General features: G+C 34.4%; 1 protein-coding gene across 3 annotated transcripts; it reads left to right on the top strand.

Moving 5' to 3' along the window:
- The first annotated feature begins 1,581 nt into the window (after positions 1-1,581).
- On the top strand, positions 1,582-18,285 carry LOC102583078 (transcription factor IIIB 60 kDa subunit-like). 3 transcript variants are annotated; one of them, XM_015309212.1, is made up of 20 exons: positions 1,582-1,692; positions 3,320-3,402; positions 3,570-3,651; positions 4,493-4,568; positions 5,797-5,882; positions 5,953-6,029; positions 7,048-7,104; positions 7,968-8,080; positions 10,109-10,188; positions 10,298-10,384; positions 10,875-10,955; positions 12,494-12,661; positions 12,738-12,881; positions 13,569-13,641; positions 13,731-13,852; positions 14,619-14,696; positions 15,085-15,222; positions 16,308-16,397; positions 16,831-16,884; positions 17,659-18,285. In XM_015309212.1, exons 2-20 carry the CDS (start codon positions 3,341-3,343, stop codon positions 17,851-17,853), a joined length of 1,863 nt encoding a protein of 620 aa, XP_015164698.1. In that variant the 5' UTR covers positions 1,582-1,692; positions 3,320-3,340; the 3' UTR covers positions 17,854-18,285. The 3 variants fall into 3 exon arrangements, with proteins under 3 accessions (XP_015164698.1, XP_006348566.1, XP_015164697.1); XM_006348504.2 differs by having other exon boundaries at positions 13,725-13,852; positions 17,659-18,284; XM_015309211.1 differs by having other exon boundaries at positions 3,329-3,402; positions 13,725-13,852; positions 17,659-18,284.
- The last annotated feature ends 274 nt before the right edge of the window (positions 18,286-18,559 follow it).

The raw sequence follows: 18,559 nt of genomic DNA on the forward strand, positions 1-18,559 counted from the left end.
GGTGACCGATAATTGTCATGGATGACGGTAATGTCTAATGAATGATAAATGATGAAATTAAAGTAAGGCAATATACAATGATGATTGATTGTCGTGATTGTTGGTTATTGATATGATACATTGTGCTTAATGATGATGATTGCAAATAATGATTAACGATGCTGATTATATTGATTATGGATGATGATAGTTACGTTCAGTGGCGGAGCCACCTTACAATGAGGGGGTCATCCGACCCCCCTTCGGCGGAAAATTATATGATTTATACATGGTTAAAATAATTTTTTAGGTATATATAGTAGATGTCGACCCCCCTTCGGCTACTTCGTGTGTCTATATTTTTAGATTTTGAACCCCCTTATTGAAAATCCTGGCTCCGCCACTGGTTACGTTGATAATGATGGATGGAAATAGTGCTCGTTCATATTTTTAAAAAAATACGTGTAATAATTAAAATTGAAACTAGAAAAATAAATTCAATCAGATGCATAATTCTAAATTTCTAATCTGGTGTGCTATTTTTAATGATCACATGACAGATCATGAAAATAGAATATTAATAAATAAATTTAAAAAGTGGCAGAGAATTTCTTTCTATTAAAAAAAGAGAAGGTATATCTTGAAATGAGAGTATTAGAAATATAAAAATAAAAAATCAGTGTGGCAGATCTTGAGAAAATAATAAAAAGAAAAATGTGTGGCAGATAATAGTAAAAATTCAAAGTGTTGTCCATGTGTAATCCATTTGAAAAAAAGATAATAATTAAAAATAAAAAAGTGCGTTCTTCTTTTTAAACTAATAAAAAAAACTTTACTTTACGTACAATCTAATTATTTTATCATACAAATATGGATTTCATGTTTACAAGAGTTTGTTGTTTAATTCAACAATTTTAAGTTATATGTTGATTTGCATATGTCAGATACAATAGGTGTGTTTATCTATTTAATTTTATAATATAAATTTAAATGTTTATTGTGTACATTTAAAATTATAGTGCATAGATGTTAATCATTATTGCGATTCATTTAGAAATGTCGAGAGTTAAACTTTTTAAATAAGTACAAAAGTTAAAAAGTTAAATAATGAAACTTGTAAAATTGAGAACTATTGAAGTCTAAGTGGCCTTAAAAATCCAATTGTTTTTTAGAAAATCTAAAATACACTATGAGTTGTTGAAATTTGATCTAAGCATACATTTTAATATGAAATTTATGTTATGAAAAGAATATTTTAATTTATTAAAATTAAATTTCTCTATATCTTTTAAATGTAGGAGGTAAAAGTATCCGTCCGAAAAATTCCATACTTTTTGCATTAGAAAATTCTTTAAGAGCTCGTTTGGTACAAGAGATAAGTGATAACTAATCTTGAGATTGATTTTACGATGAGTTTATTCTATGTTTAATAAAATCGCGAGATAACTTATTTCAGAATTATAGTATAACTAACTTTATGATAATTAATCTCGAAATAATTTATTCCTCGACCGACAGAGTCTTAAATGTATAATGTTGGTTGCAAGCACTACAATAAAGATAAGTGTTGGGTTAAGTGGTTTCAAAGGTGTAAGAGTTTGGAGTTAATACTAATTGACGAGGTTTCGAATCTCGTTAAGATATAATTTTTGAAAAAAATTAGGGTTTAACATCTCGATCTTTTTCCGTCGCCGGCACCGGCCAAACTAACTGGTCGGTACTCTACCTCTCCTTTTTTTTTTTGTTTCATTCTTTCAATTTTTCATATGTTTGACAGTTGTATTTGTGTAGCAATTTGTTCAAAATATGATTTTTGATCTTTGATTCTGATAAAAACGTGATTTTTAAGCTTTTTTTTTTGTCTTTGGTGTTTATTACTATCTGCTTTGTATTGTGTTATTTTGTCTGTCTTGTTTCTTTGCAATGCTGCTTTGAATTGTTCTTTTTTTTTTTAGTTGAGCTAAGACTCGCTGAGACTCCAATTGTGAAATTACACTGGATATGTTATTGCCGTTGATTTGATTGTGTGTCAGAATTGGCCTTTTATATTTGTGTTGTACTGCTGTTGTGTATCCCAATAAGCAGTGTATATGTTTTACCCTTACTTTGTTTTTAGTTTCTCATGTCTATACCTCCTCATAGTTGATGATTTTATTGTATTTTTAAATTGATTAAAGAAAAAGTAGAAAGTGATCCCTCGGGGTGGCCTAGTGGTTTGGGCTTGGGACTTCCATGTTGGAGGTCTCAAGTTCGAAACCCCTTGCTAGTGAAAGCAAGTGGTTTGCTTTCTGAGTCAAGCCTGTCGCATCGGGTTTGCCTAGTGCGGGTTACTTACCTCTCCTGTGTGGTTTGCGAGCTATTGCATAGGAACATGGGTTTTATGTTGTGTGCACCGTGTTGGATACTGAGGATTCGACACGAGTGCATTAACATTTTTGGAGTGTCCGAGCAACATATATAGGTGGTGGCCTAGTGGTCAATGAAGTGAGTTGAGCACCATGAGATCTCAGGTTCAAATTCAAGTAGGGACAAAAATATTACGTGAAGGGTATGGTAAGAAATGCATAATAAGATTATTAAATAATAAGTAGGATCAAGATGAGAAAAAAACTTACACCAATTCGATCATTACATAAAATTGTACTTTTCATTGTTACATAATGACGGATGTGACAATATGATAAAATAAAATTTTGAGTGACAATCAAAACATTGGAAAGTAACAATACAGTGCAATACAATAGGTAAAACCCATCCAAACAAGCTGTATAGGGAAAAAAATGGCTTCTTCAAATATATCAGAAAATATATGGAAAAGAATAAAAAGTAGTTTATATATATGAACTACTTGGATCATTATGGATTATATATATGAAAAGGAAAACCCCTTGTGCTTCTAGTAGCTATGTTTACATCTATTCTCATTTTAACCACTTCTAATTGGATCATTATGGATTATGTAGTGGATGAAGTGCTGTCGTTGATTTCGTTCTTTTAAGTCGATGGATTGTTGACAAAATAACCATGTTTAGTATATTCACTAATGATACCAAAGTTTGTCAAGCACTTCACTCACTTTTGACTCTGATTCAAGTGAACCAAACTTAGGACTGTCAAATCCCAACATCTAGAAGAATATTGAATAAATTTACAGTGTCGTTTTCTTTTTTTCTAAATCATCATATGTGGAATTCCTAGCCCCCACTTGTGGGACTACGTTGAGTACATTGTTATTGTTGTGTACGTGGAATTATTTGCAAAAATGTATATTGCAGACTGTTAAAGTTAGAATTCTATGCAATTTTCAACAATTTTTTACAAGATGGGATATTCTCTTTAGTTGATTCAGGTTACTTCAAGCATGGTATATTGCGGTTATTGTGCAAAAAACATCAGTCAACCCGATTATGTGGATGGCAAAATGTGAGAGCTTCATCTCCCAATCTTGTTCTTTCTTCTGTATTATAATACTCCTCTGGTTCATTTTAGTTTATATATTTTCTTCATTCGTATAAGAGGCTTCATTTGTATATATATATGTGTGTGTGTGTGTGTCTTGCTCTAAGATGCTTCATTTCATTACATTATAGATGTTGTCCCTTATGTGGAAGAGTTCTTGATGAAGACAATATTTTAAGCGACCCTACTTTTGTCAAGGATGCTGCTGGACAGGTTAGTTCGTTATTTCATATTCTTCTTAATACATATGAGATCGATAGTCTGGATAGTTTGTTTTTCTTCAAATTCAATCATATCTAGTTTTGAATGGATTGAGATCCTTTCCAGTTTGGACGGTGTGTTTAATCAGTCTTAATGTCATTTTTATTAAAGGAGTTTAAGGTGCAAAGCAAGAAAATACACATGGTGGAAATAAGTTTTATACTTGATGTAGAGTTCTTTAATAATATTACTGTGATGTGATCAGGGAGTAATAACCTAGTAAAAGGCCAATCACCTCCAACCATGAGGTGGGGTTTGAGTTACCAAGAGACAAATTGGAAAAAACCACCACGTGGCTCCTGAGTCGGATGTTTCGTGGCGGGGTTTACATATCAAAAAGAAAAGAAAAATTATGTCTTAGACACTTTGTGACACTTCAGTTGAGAGGCAAATGGACTGTCATCCCAAACATATACTTGTGGGTGGGGGAGAAATTGGAAGAGGGAATAGAAGCTATTTAGACAATGTCATGAGAAGATGATCATCCATTTTGCCATCTTGCATGCTTTTGTACATCTGTGCATGTTTTAGTGTGAAGAATGACTTTGCTTTTAATATTGATGTACTTCTTTTTATTTTATTTTAATATTAACGTGCTTTTGTCAATAATTTTATTTTTTCAAATATATGCTCAATTGAGGAGATAAATAATTCTAAAATCAAACTAACAGGACAAGCTTAGTTTAAGGTGCAGTTATTGAACAAGCTATATATGTGGTGTCTTGTAACTTGTAAGTTGTTAAGTATGGTATTCAATTTGTGTTGTATCAAGACTAACTTAAATCATTTGCAGAGCCAATTGGCAGGAAAGATTGTGGGTTCTGTCCAAAGTGTCTATTCAACTTCACGAGAAAGAACACTACGTGAAGGTATCTATGTACCTTTGATTGTTGTTTTCTCACAATGACTTTTTGATCACTGATGTAGGATTCAAACCTCATTGGTAGCATAGCAACCCTTCCATAATGTAATAAGAGATGTTATGCTCCTTGTACCTATTTATATAACTCTATCATTCTTTTCCTTTATAGGAAAAGGTTCTATCATTCTTTTTTCAGCTAAATGATGACTTGATGTTTGTTTCTTTTAGGGAACACAAAAAAAATTGTTGACTGAGTTCTCGATTTTCAATAAAAGTTGTTATGGCTTTCTAGAGTACAGTTGCATTTGCTTTGTTTCAAATTTGGTCCGAATCACTAACATCCTAAATGTATCCATGATTTATTCAGTATCTTTGTCTACTGGGAGCTTTTGAATTTAGTTTCCTAAAAAAAAAGGTGCTTGTGATGCTCATTGTCAATATAGGCATTCAAGTATATCCACTCTATTTTGTGTCAAAATCAATAAGTGCTCATCAACCTTTTATATTAGTATCAGGTTAACCTTTCATCTACAACATAACTTCCAGCTTCCAGGAAATGTTCCTATTTTAAATTTATGTGAAGGATATATGAATGTTGTTTTCTCAATTTTCATTTCTTTTTATGTTTATGGTTAAAAAATGAGCCCCAAATGATGATAGTGATAGAGTATGTAAATTGTTAGATTTTCCCACATTGGTTGAGAGAATGAGTTATTGTCTTATATGGTCTTGAACAATCTTCACTCATGAACTAGTTTTTGGGGTTGTGTTAGGCCCAAAGTCCATTTCTTGCATGGTATCAGAGCCAAAATCATTCCTCTTCTTGGTCTACCCAATGATGGTCCCCATGTTATGCTGTCCACTCTCTAGTTAATTGACAAGGGCGCGCGAGAGGTTGTTAGATATTTGAGAAAATGGACCATTGCTCCTTATATAGTTTTGGGCAATTCTCACTCCTGAGCTAGCTTTTGGAGTTTAGCAAAGTTGCAACTCCATTTTCTTAGCATAAATATAGTAATCGAGTAAAAAAAAAGCAGAATATGCAAATGAACTAAAATTTTTGTTCTTGTTGATTGCTGACCACTTTATCCTGATATGTTTCTCAAGGTGCACAAGCTATGTGCCTACGTAGCACCAATTTGGTTTCAGAATATACTAAATCGCTCTTTGATATTAATATAATTTTAAAGTATGAGGGTCTTTCTGATAACATTTATTTACTCCTCTTCCTGCAGCAAAAAAGGGTATAGAGAGTGTGATGAGTGCATTAGGAATTGATGGTGGTGATTCCATAGCTCATCCAGCTTTGGCCTTCTATAGGGTATGATTCTTTATGGCTTATGCGTACTACTAGCATGATATCATTCTATGGCTGAATATATTACTTTCAGATTGCAGTTGAGAGGAATTTCACAAGGGGACGTAGGAAAGAGCAAGTTGAGGCTGCTTGTGTTTACATTGTTTGTAGGTGAGAGATTGTGTATTATGATTTTATTTTTCAGCATATTTCTGCTCTCTAAGGGCTCGTTTGGTTGGGAACAAATTATACCGGGATTAATTTTCCTAGGATTAGTTATCCAAGAATTGTTATTCCACCCTCAGTGTGGGATAAAAATAACACTACAATCCCGGGATGAGTTATCCCACGATTTTATCCAACCAAACATGGGATAAACTCATCTTAAAAAGAAGGTTAAAATTAATCTTGGGATTAGTTATCCTTATCCCTTATCCCTCCTACCAAACGATCCATAAGAGAAAAAAAGAAGTGGGATAACATGTAATGACGCTTAAGATATTGACAAGTTGACGTTATTATGTCAGCCATGCATCAGTGGTTAGAGAGCAAAACCACTTCTTTTTACGAGACAGAAATTTAGAGAAAGAAGAGAAGGGACTAAAAGTTTAGCTCTGACACCATGTGAAAAATGAGAACAGAAGAAGAGCATTCAGGAATGCTTGATTATTGCATCAAGCTGTGGGGTCTAAATAACGTTTACAAGAAATACAAATAAAGAAGACAATTATATTCTCACAAAATCTTTTAATCTCCATATTAAGGGGATTTGAGAATCTTTACATCTTTACATAGTATAGGTTTTTCCATATTTAACAGGGGCTAAAATGATACATTATAAATTTTGCTAGCTTTTTGGTGCAACCTGGTTATTGTACAAAATGTTGATGCAATTTTAAAATACAATGGGGGATTTGCACAATCTGTAGTTAGATTTTCTCGCACTAGTTTAGTGCAAGCATTTATAAAATCTATGATTACTTATCAACAAAAATTGTGGATGAAACTACCAACTATATTATGCAGCACAGAGGGATACCAAAGCAACAAAGTTTGTGATTAATACATGTATCAAAAGAGTAATTAGGACAATTATAGTTTTCATTCAATCTTTTAGTGTAATTTTTCTTGGTCCAAGTGACTTTACTAGTGACAAATTGGGATATCCTTATGTTTACTTTTCTTGCAGGGAAAGCAAAAAGCCATTCCTACTCATTGACTTTTCCGAGTACTTGAGGATAAATGTGTAAGTGAGCCTATTTCTACAAAAAACCTTAAAACTCATTCTCTTTCATTCTTCTTTTGATGTAACACTTTGGATCAATAATCTTGAGCAAAAACTAAATGATTGCCCTTAAGGTCAGGAGTTCTTGTCACCCTGCTTAGTGTTGCGATATTCTATTTACCCCTTAGATCCTTCTTGTAGTTATATATATATCGTGAAACAGATCTTACATGTGAATCTTGTGTGGTTAGAGTAAATTAGACTAAGCTTGCTTCACGTTCAACTAGAAATGAAAGCAGCCTTATGTGGAGTAGTATTTGATGTTGGATTTGAGAAAGATAAAGGTGTTATAATATCTTCTTTTGTGTGGGAAGGAAATTTAGGACAGAAGAAGAGCTGACCTTTCAGAAAGTTACTAGGTAATATGTTTTAGGGTGCTGATGAATATAACATGCTACCTGTTGCTAGGTAATATGCTTTACTACCCTTCCCACGACATACTCTTGACTAATCTTCAGTGTGATTGAATAGCATATCATTTTTAGTATATTTGGGCATTTGTATTTGAGAATTTTCTCCTTTGCTGCAATACCTCTTCTCTCTACATCGATGAGTTCCTTTTTCCTATCAGAAAAATCTAGGTGGCCCTATTGACTTCACAAATTATTCAATCTTTATTGGCAGATTCTTATTCTGGAGGTTTGCCAATACGTTGTCTCCTTAAAAATCTAGAAAAATATTCCAATATAGGAGGTCTTATTGTATTTTTGCCATACATGAAGGGTTATACCTGAAGTTGGGCAGTTTAGGAAACCATTTACCTAATCACTAGCTTTATCATGGTAATTGAAGCCTGTTCAACCTTTTTCTCTTATGAAACACAGGTATATTTTAGGTGCTGTGTTCTTGCAGCTTTGCAAACTTCTAAGCATTGTAGATCATCAATTTATTCAAAAACCTGTGGATCCTAGCCTTTTCATTCATCGATTCACTGATCGTAAGTATTTATCTAGATTTGATTTGCTGGTTATTTTTAATCCTTGCTTCTTTGTTGACCACCTTGCCCTAGGTACCAACATCGTGGTGAAAGTTTATATATTTTTTCCTTTCCACTTTATCTCTTGATCACATTTTGGATTTCTATTGTGAGAAGTTCAAAAATCTTGATCCATAAGATTTTAGTCTGCAAGCATGGCTTTTCTGCCTGTTCTGGCAAGTTATTTTAATGTGGATGCATATTAAATGGTACTTGGTTTGCATCTGCNCCCCCCCCCCCCCCCCCCCCCCTTTTTTTTTTTTTTTGAGCCAATGATATTGCATAATTTAAGTAGCAGAATATCTCAATTTAAGAGTAAAAGTATTTTAGATTAGCACTAATGAAGTGCGTGTTATAGAAAACACACCATTGTTGATACGTGGGTGAGAAATGCACTTTATAGCAGTTGAGGTTCATCTCTTTGCCATGGAAAGCCCCGCTGTTCTTTCTGCAACTCATCATAGAAGCAGCCAGGAGGACGTCCTCTACTATGTTTGGTGGGAAATGGACTCTGTTTAGGCCACTGTCTGGCAAATCTTAGTCCTTTTTATTATAACCCATTTATATCTAAACTCCTTTGTAGACTAGAGCTGTTAGTGTTGTGGTTTGGGCAGATTTAGCGTCCTTAGTCCAAATTGAAGACTTAGTGGCTTGTTGGAACTTGGAAGACTCGAACCAAATTCATACTATTAAATATTAGAACCACTAAAGTGTCTGGTATTAGGTTTGTTAAGTGTGTGGGTTTTCATAATTGATATGGGGCGTGCAGAGAATTAATGACTTTTCATGTCAGAGTTAGTAAGAGTAATATGTAATGTTCTTAACTGTTAGTAGCGGGACCAGGATTATATACATATCCACAAAATGAATGTGGTCGGATTACAAATGTTATGAATAAATGTGTTGCAATACTAGATTGGACTAACTTTGAAATCACATTCAACAGAAGGTGCAAGCAACACATAGAGAAGAAGATCTATTGGTCAGTGTAGGAATATGTAGGAGATTCTAAGAACCTCTAATTTGGCTTAAAAGACAATTATTTAGTATTAAAATGAATGTTGCCCAAATAGAATGGAATGAATGTAGATGATTCATCTAGCTGATGTAACTCATTAGGGATTGAGCAGCATGTGATTGATGAATGATATAATTTATCAGATATTACAAGGTGTGTGTAAGCTTTCGTAGATGGTATATAACACACTGCAATTGTGAAAGGGGAAGTTCAGAATAAAAAAAGATGTGTATATTACCATCCGATGTCAGAACATGACTATCTAATCACACGTTCAGGAAGTATAGCAAAAAACCATTTAATTGCATGCTTTAAACTGTTCAATACGAAAATTTTCATTACAAGCTGCAGTTCTCGGCAAACAAAGGTGTTATACACTATGATTTCATGTGTCATTATACTTGGAGGATGGAAGAATGAACGCATTTAAAGAGCAGAATTTGTCAAAAAAAATCTCGGAGGTAGACAGTGGCTCCTAATGCTACTTGAAGAGAATGAACTAATATGATTTTTCAAGTAGTATGTAGGTGATAACGCTCTAGGGAAGGAAACAATGGTCTTTTATCAAAAATGTTGGGCAATGATCAATGTGACATTTGATGTAGCAGGATATCAAAAATAAAGATGAGGCAGACCTCATTTCATTCCTCTCATGTTCTTCTCATCTGATAGCTTATTTTCATATGTAAAGTGCATGTTACCTCAATTTTCCTGCACAGTAATGCGCCGCTCTTTAGTTTATTGGTATGTGCAAAAGAACTCTATTCTTTTTGTTTTCCTTCCTGTTCCATCGAAAAACTTATTTGTTGTACCTGTGGAGTACCTTTGCAATTACACCTTACTTACTATGTTGCCTTTCATTCTACTTTTCGCTTGCCTTTCTGTATTTGTTTTTATTCTCTTTTAGTCAATATAATTTTGCTGTTAGCTTGTTGGAGTTCATCAGTGAAGACTATCAATTTATAATGTAGGTTTATTTGGGGGTAGGGAGCCAAATGTTTCTAGAACTGCACTTCTCATTGTGGCCAGCATGAAGCGTGATTGGATGCAGGTTATACATGATTTTCTTTGCATATAATTTATGTAGAAGTTACTGGAATAATTCAATGGAACTAATAAGAATCACTACATTTTTGCACAAATCCATAAATTGTCTATAGACAGGGAGAAAGCCAAGTGGGGTATGTGGAGCTGCACTATACATTGCTGCTCTTTCACATGGACTGAATCGTTCTAAATCAGAAATTGTAAGTGGTCGTTCTAGATTTTCTTTATATTGATGGTCAGAATTCAGATTTCTTTATAGACATGCTTCATGATGTAAGTATTCCGCTTACAACTTACGTGCATCTGAAAGTATGATAATGTGTGTGAAAGTAAGGTTTCCTAGTCTTTTATGTATCTGGCTTGACCTAATTCTCTTTTGCAAGCTTTGCATCTGCTTGATGCCTTCTCATGAAACATCTTACTTCATATAAAAAAAAGTTTTATTCTGCTTTGTGAACTCTTACGCGTTTTAGCTAGTTTTCGAGGACTACTTCTTTCTTGGTCACAGATTTGGACTTCTTCTTGACATTGAACTTGACAACTGTTCTTGTTATACTTTCTTTACTTATTTTATGTTCAAGCCTATGTAGTACAAACACTTGTACGACTCTCACATTTATTTTTTATGGTCACATAGCACAAGGAACATGATATTTCCTTTCCTATTTTGTTTATTTTTTTGGTCAACAGATTAAAGTTGTACATATTTGTGAAGCAACATTGACCAAGCGTTTGATTGAATTTGAAAACACAGAATCTGGGAGCTTAACGGTATGTACCAAAAACTGGTAGGATGACCACTGCTGATACTTTGATATTCTCTGTTTGAAAAGCTTCATGTGCATGTATTTAAGCATGTCTGCAGGTCCTTTTATTTTTGTTGGGAGGGGGACCAGCTATTAATTTTTTCTTAAAAAGTAATGTAGTATTGTGAGGTGCTTACTCCTGTTCATGGACAAGGCATATAACGTAATTTGGTACCCATGCTGGAACCGTTATCGTAAAACTTATGGATTGCATATACATCTAGTACAGGATATGCGTACTACTCTCTTAACAAAAGACCCAAAAAAAGAGCAAATGAAAGATCTCATCTGGTCTACAGCTGTCACAGTATAACCAGTTTTGGTATGTCATGAAGCCACTCAATACCTATACTTTGGAAAGATTTTAATTTCACCTGCCTTTGACTCCTCCTCCTTTTTTTCCCTCTTGGTCAACTAGTGGAATCTTAAAAAGAACTTGTCCATGGGCTGGGGGCCTCGGGCTTCAGGGAAATTTATGCTCATGTTCAGGAGAAATCATCCTATGCCTAGTGATGTGCTATTTTTATGAGCCTGGTGTGCTTGATGACATATAGAGCCATCAATATAGGCTAGGCCTGCTGGGCCGGCCTGGCCTAACCCGTGATTTGATAGGGCTGGGCTACGATTTTTGGATCTCATTTAAGAAAAGAGCTTTTTAGCCCGGCCTGTATAAGCCTGCGTATTTGTGGGGCTTGAGAAATATGGATAGGGCCATCCCGTGGGCCAAATAAAAATTAATTCAAAAATAAAAATAAAATAGAATATTAAAAATAACAAGAGTCTAAACTCAAAATTTGTTTAAAGTTTGAAATATTACAATTTAATTACAAATTATGTTTATAAAACATGTACTACATAAAATAAAAACTCCCTAAAATTTCTAGGGAATCACTACATAGGCCACAGCCTATGAAATATTGTCATAGTTTTTGTGTTTTATTATGATCATTGGAAAACAATTAGGTTTATATTTCTATTTAGCTATTTATACTTTTACTTGAAATCAAACTTAATAAATAATATAAAGATAATTTTATTTGTGTATTTGATTAACAAGTATTAACACTAACACCATGTAATATTGTCTTGTCGATATTTATGATAATATTTTTTAATTATAATTTAATTTAAAAAATCATAAAAAATATACTTTTAAGAAAAGAGGGCTAGCCCGGCAAAGCCCGTAGCCCACATACTTATGGGCTGGGCCGACTATTTTCTGGCCCACACAAAAAATGGGCTAGCCCGGTCTGGCCCATCAAATTTCAAAGTTTGTATGGGTTAGCCCGGATGGGATGGGCTAGCCCATATTGACAACTCTAATGACATATATATTATTGTTGAGAGTCAAAACAAATTTGTCTGGGAATCTAAAATCTTAACTCCCTCCTTTTCTCTTTATACATTAATAGTTGAGTTTGATGCAAGTTGCCTCTGGTGATGGCTTGTTAGCCAAAAATTTCCTTTCCGAGTTTAATACCTGTACTTCTAACTTGCAACTAGATTGAGGAGTTCAATACAAGAGCCAAGGAGCTTGAGAAAGAAGAGAGGCTGGCCCAACAATTTTGTTCGGGATCAAAAGGATCTGGGATCACAGAAGTGCTATGTGAACACAGAGAAAGTGTGGAGCTGCCCTTTGCTCATGGTCTTTGTGAAAGTTGTTACAGTGATGTAATTACTTGGTACCCTGGCCTTTTTAAGTTTTCAGTAGTATAATCATATGTAATGCTCATGAATGTGTTTGCAGTTTGTAACACTTTCGGGTGGGCTTGATGGAGGATCTGAACCTCCTGCCTTCCAAGATGCTGAGAGGGGAAGATTAGTGGCAAAAAAAGCTTCTGAGGATCCAAAATTTTCCATGTCCAATCAGGTGGAGAACAATGTCACTGAGGTACTCATTGGAGCTGCTACTTATCCAAAAGCATTATTACCTTGTAGTTGTAAAGTAGAATTTTATGTTTTCAAGAATGCTTTTGACTGTTGGAAAGGACAAAAGTCAGGTTAAAGTCTCAAGATGGAAGGATACATTTGAAGAAAAGAATTGGTATCTATAAGAAAATAGAGAAAGTGTAGGGAGAAGACGATTTCTGCTTAGACTCTAGATTTTCTTTGGATGAAATTCCTAAATAGGAGGTTGCACTAAACAGAGTTTGACCTGCAGAAAGATAAATTATGTGTTTCTTAAGCATTCTCTTACAAAATTTAAGACGAGCCCTAATACTTTCCTTATGTATCCTTTCCACCTCTTCAAGGAACGGCAAATGTTCATTTTCCTGCCACTTAAATGTATGATGATGATCGACTTTTAATTAAAGCCATTTTATCTTACTATAATTATAGTTTATTTCAGTGATCCTGATAATACTTCAGAATAAAATGAGTTTCAATTGAATGATACTTCAGAATAGAGAATAGTAGCCGGCCCTTTTTTGTGATTTTTTTTTTTAGAAGTCTTTCCTTAGGCTAGTGCCAAAATCTTGATTCTAATTGGTGTTTACTGTAAATGTGCAGGCATTTTTTTGCTTTCTGAATAGTGCCTCATTTATTCTCTTTTTGTTTTCTTTTGGTTGATGATCAGCCTGAAAAGGAAGGGAACACTCAGAGTGTGACCGGGAGTAAAAATGTGCAGATATCAGGGTCTGAGAAAATAGGTAAATGCTTATTTTCTTCTTGAGTTAGAATGTTGGGAGAGAGTTCTGGATCAAAACCATAGAGTAAGTTGCTTTTCTCCCAGATGCAGGGGCATTCTCAGTGGCTAAAGCTGAGCATAACATGACTCATGATACAGTACATGACATGGATTGTATGGGTCCTGATGATCATGATGAATCAGGGAACTTCCCTGATATTGATGACGTAGAGGTGTGCTACTTCTTCTATGTTGGTTTTCATTTAGTAGGGGGTAACTCCACTGGTCATGATCCTTGAAAGTTTTATTAAAAAATCTATGTTGGCCTAGTGCAAAAGCTGTGATTAAGACGGATTTCATCCTGCCATACCTCATCGCATGATAATTAGCAAATGACATTATGATACTAGCTGACCCTAATTATCATCCTTTGCTTGGAAAGAAGCATCATCCATAATAAGTGAACTTTGTATTTGTGAAAAGTCCCACATCAGCCAGAGATGGGTGGTCTCTTTAATATGGTTTGGGCAATCCTCACCTCTTGAGCTAGCTTTTGGGATTGAGTTAGGCCCAAGATCCATTCTTTACATGGTATTACATCAGGACCCATCCCAATTCTTGTCAATATTGGACCTCATATTAAATTGCTCATGCTCCAGATGTCCGGCCTTGGGCGTGAGGGGGTGTAAAGGATGAGTGGACTCTTTAATATAGATTGGGAAATTCTCACCTCTTATGCTAGCTTGTGGGGTTGAGTTAGGCCTAGTATCCATTCTTTACAGTATTATAACAGTTTGTATACAGTTAGTTTGGCTATGTTTTTGAATGAGAATACATTTACTTGATTAAAAAAACAGTTTGTTAGCAAATATATGAAAAACTCTGCTTCAACAGAATGTTTACCTGTGGCAACTTGATTTAGTTGTGCAATATTTGGACATGTATTTCCTGGTTCACTAACCTGTCGTGGCTGTTACTCTGTGCTGGAATTTCTGTCAGATTGACATTTATCTTCTTGACGAGGAGGCGAAGCGCTGTAAGAAGATCATTTGGGAAAAAATGAACCCGGAATATGAGGTGATTCAGTTAATTTTCTTTGCAAATCACCATGTAAAATCGGAATGTAGATCACAAGGTCTTATAGTAGTCTTAGGATTTATAAATATATTAACAAGTACTTGAATGAAGTTACTGTTGGTTCATGAGATTACTACTAGCGCTTAGCAGTTATAATAGAGGTCTTGTTGTGTTAGATCAATTTGTTTTTGTTCTTCTTAATTATGATTCTTTGGTCTCTTCTACTAAGTTGACTGTGGTTAAGCAATGAGTGTTTTGCTACACTTTTGCTTCCTTTGGTCCATCTTCTCGGCGACTTTTCTCATCACAAAAACAGTAGTCTGCACTCACTTCTTCACATGCCTTTCCCTTCATTCTTCTGAGTGAGCTTGCTGATTAATATTTATAGGAAAAAGCAGCTAATGAAGCAGCTGCATTAGCTGCAAAGAAGGCTGACGAGTTCATTTTATCTAACTGTTCGGAGGATGTGCAAAATGCACGAAGGCTTGCTGCTGCTGCTGCTAATAATGTTGCAGAATCAAGAAAGGTTGTACTCTGAACTTATCTTGAGTTTGTTACCTGGTGAAAATTGATGTCACATTGAGGTACCAAGAAACCTTAAGAGAAGGGTAACTTTGTTGATGTCTATGGCTGTTAAGAAGTTGATGTTTGTTAATATATTTAAACACAACAAACATTTGAAAAATGACTTGCGGTTTTCTCTTATATTTTTAAGGACTCAAGGCTTGGGTACAATGATCGAAAATGAGACAAAAACACTCAATTCTGCTAGTGGTCAAACTTTTGAGATTGTTTCCGAGTTTCAAGTGTTAGGAAAATAAGGGATCCTTTTAGTTTCATAGTGTTGTATTAGCTAGTTTCTTCATATAAAATACGGTAAGGTACAACGAGGATGGAAAGGTTTGATAAACATGAGGTTCACTAAGTATTATGATAAATTTCTTATATAACAACATTACGAGGGGCTCTTTCTATCGGTGCTAAGACATACTTCTACTGAATATTTTCATATACACACTATGAACTTAGCCACAATAATAACATAAAAGTCATATAACTAATAAAAAAGATCATGCACCTAGATAATATAATGGTTATGCACCTAATCACATAAAATATCCTAAAGTCGCATGGATAACACCAAAATGCATTTAGTAATTCTAGAATATTTCACAAGTATATTTATAACACTCCCCCTTAATTTTGAGTTTCTTTTCGTATCTTCGTTCACTCTTGATGATTCTAGCTTCATTTTCAACATTCTCCTTCCGATGCGTCTTATGTCCATGCATATTGTTTGTCTTCCAACTTTGCATTCACAAGGTAATATATCTTTGCCTGAAGACTTAGATTGGTAATTTTAAATCCAGATTGATTTCTCCAAAATCGATTTGAGCTAAACAATCACAACTGTAGGCAATGTATAGTTTTCCACAAGCACTCATGTGGGTTTTCTGGAAGAAAATGAACATACAACACCAACTGACTACAACATGTTTTCTCTTCCTTTAGTTACTTACCATAAGAATAGCATATGCATGTGAAATTTTTCATACACAATAGTTGCGAGATCTCCTAGAATTAGCTTACATTTTGCTTTGTGATATACAGGAAAAGCGACAGAAAAGGGCTGCAGAACTGAAAAATTCTGGTCCTGCTAAAACCCCTTTTGAAGCAACGAAGCAAATGTTAACTAGAAAGGTATGTGTATGATAGAGGAAAAGAAACTTACAATCTTTAGCACTCTGTTCACAGGGATCTCTGTGTTATGGAAGTTTCTTACCTTTTCCACGAGTGTTCATAGTCTTGATGAATGTTCCTGCATGTCCCTATTATTATTGTAGACTCAAGGTTTTCCTCAATTTCAATGTATCTGTCACATTTTGCCTGAATTTGGATGATTATAAGGGTTACAAATAAGCTTGCAAGTCCAGTTTACCTGTAGGAATAGGTAACTACGTAAAATACATAGAAGAATTTTGGTTTCTTCCTGTTGGTCTTAAATCATTTCTTTTCCTCTTTGTATTATGTTTGCATTGCATGGTATACCTTCCTCTTTTGCATGACACAATATTTATCAGATCTATTGGTTGTGTTGTTTGTATCTTACCTTGCTTTATATCATGTGATGCAGAGGCTATGCACTAAGATCAACTATGATCTGCTCGAAAAGCTTTTTGATGATTCTGTACGTGCTTCTCCTACTCCAAAATTTCTTTAGAATTCCAATATACCTGCTTTTAATTTCAATTTTTACTCAGATCTCAATTCCTTTACCAGAATATCATTTTCTTTATTGAAAAGAACATAAGCAGAATGTTCGATGTTGGTGGTGGACGGGGTTAGCTAGTCTTTGAGACGCTATTATGCGTAATAATTGGATATTCAAGAACTGGGAGGATATTAAATAATGAAAACTAAATAATGTGGCATCAAAATATTGTAGATTTGTCAGACTTTTCCTTTGCCACTGCTGCTCATCTCATGATCTCTGCTGTTAAAGTTCTGGGAGAAGCATTTGACAACTCCCTAATACACTCATCCAATCCCGACATATAAATTGTTCTATTCCATTCAGCGGATACTGAATCTATAGTTTATTGGGCTCTGAATAGACTATCTGTACATGTTAAATGAATTTCTTAACATGGATACATGGTTTGAGCCAAAGTTGCTGAATTTTACCGTACCTATAACTTGCATTGTGCCTCTCTACCTCGGATTAGACCTGATCTTAGTTCAGCTCCTTGGTTTCCCTATTATTAACTTTGGAGGATTATAAAAAGACCTACAACCTCGAAATCACTCCAACTCCCGGTAGGGATCTCAAGTAGATGAGAATTCCGGGAGCACCCTGAAATTTTGAACATCTACAGGACAAATTACACAAATCTAAAGCATTTGTTGCTCTCATCTCGATAAAAGATGTTTAACTCTTGATCATGTTACTTTACTTACACAGGAAATTCTACAGAACCCAAAGAAGAGTCGAAATGTGGATGATTCCACCAATCATAACGAGAGCAGAAATTTTTTTCTGGAAGAAGACGAGATTTATGAAGAACCATTTGTGCAGTACGATGAGGATATGCGTTACGATGAGGATGTTGGAGGATATGACTATGATCAACACTATGGTTATGATGATGAATATTGAACTAATCTGCATTACTTATGATTGATTACCCCTTACAAAAAGAGGACATGAGAAGTCAGGTAACAAATTTTCCTTCACTTTTGTACTAGGACTTGTTGGTCCTGGTTGGGGTTTTACCCAGTGTCCGATACAAGTGTTTCTTTAACTCTAAACTCAATTAAATAGGTTCACATAAATTGAAACGAATCAGTATTTAGCATCATTGTTAAAAGGGTTATTATGAATATTTTTAGAATAGTTAAGTTATATATATTTAGGCTTTGTTTATAGTCCCACATTTTTTATTTTTTTTCTTATAGTCCCACATTGGAAAACTTTCATGGTGTAACATGCATATAGGATAAAAATAGGTCTGATTGTAAACAATAGTTTTAATGCACATATCAATCTTCTTCTTTTATAATAATTGAGTCTTTTTTTTCACATGGTTTTTCACAACATTGATGAAAGCTCTCACCTATCAAGGCCACATTACTTGCTCCTTTGTACCAACTTATGGATCGATGTTAGAATTTCAAGAGTCAAACAAGTTATTTTTTTTATCATAACTTTTTATATTCCTTTTAAATTATTAATTGGTATATTATTTTACGTAGTTTTTAAATATGATTTTATGTTCATCACATGAACAAAATTAAGAAGTTTGAAATAAGCAAAAAAATGTCACATAAGCAGTATATAATATATTTTTTCTATTTTTTGGGGG

This window comes from Solanum tuberosum, unplaced genomic scaffold (assembly GCF_000226075.1).
Source record: "Solanum tuberosum cultivar DM 1-3 516 R44 unplaced genomic scaffold, SolTub_3.0 scf00098, whole genome shotgun sequence".
NCBI lineage: Eukaryota > Viridiplantae > Streptophyta > Magnoliopsida > Solanales > Solanaceae > Solanum > Solanum tuberosum.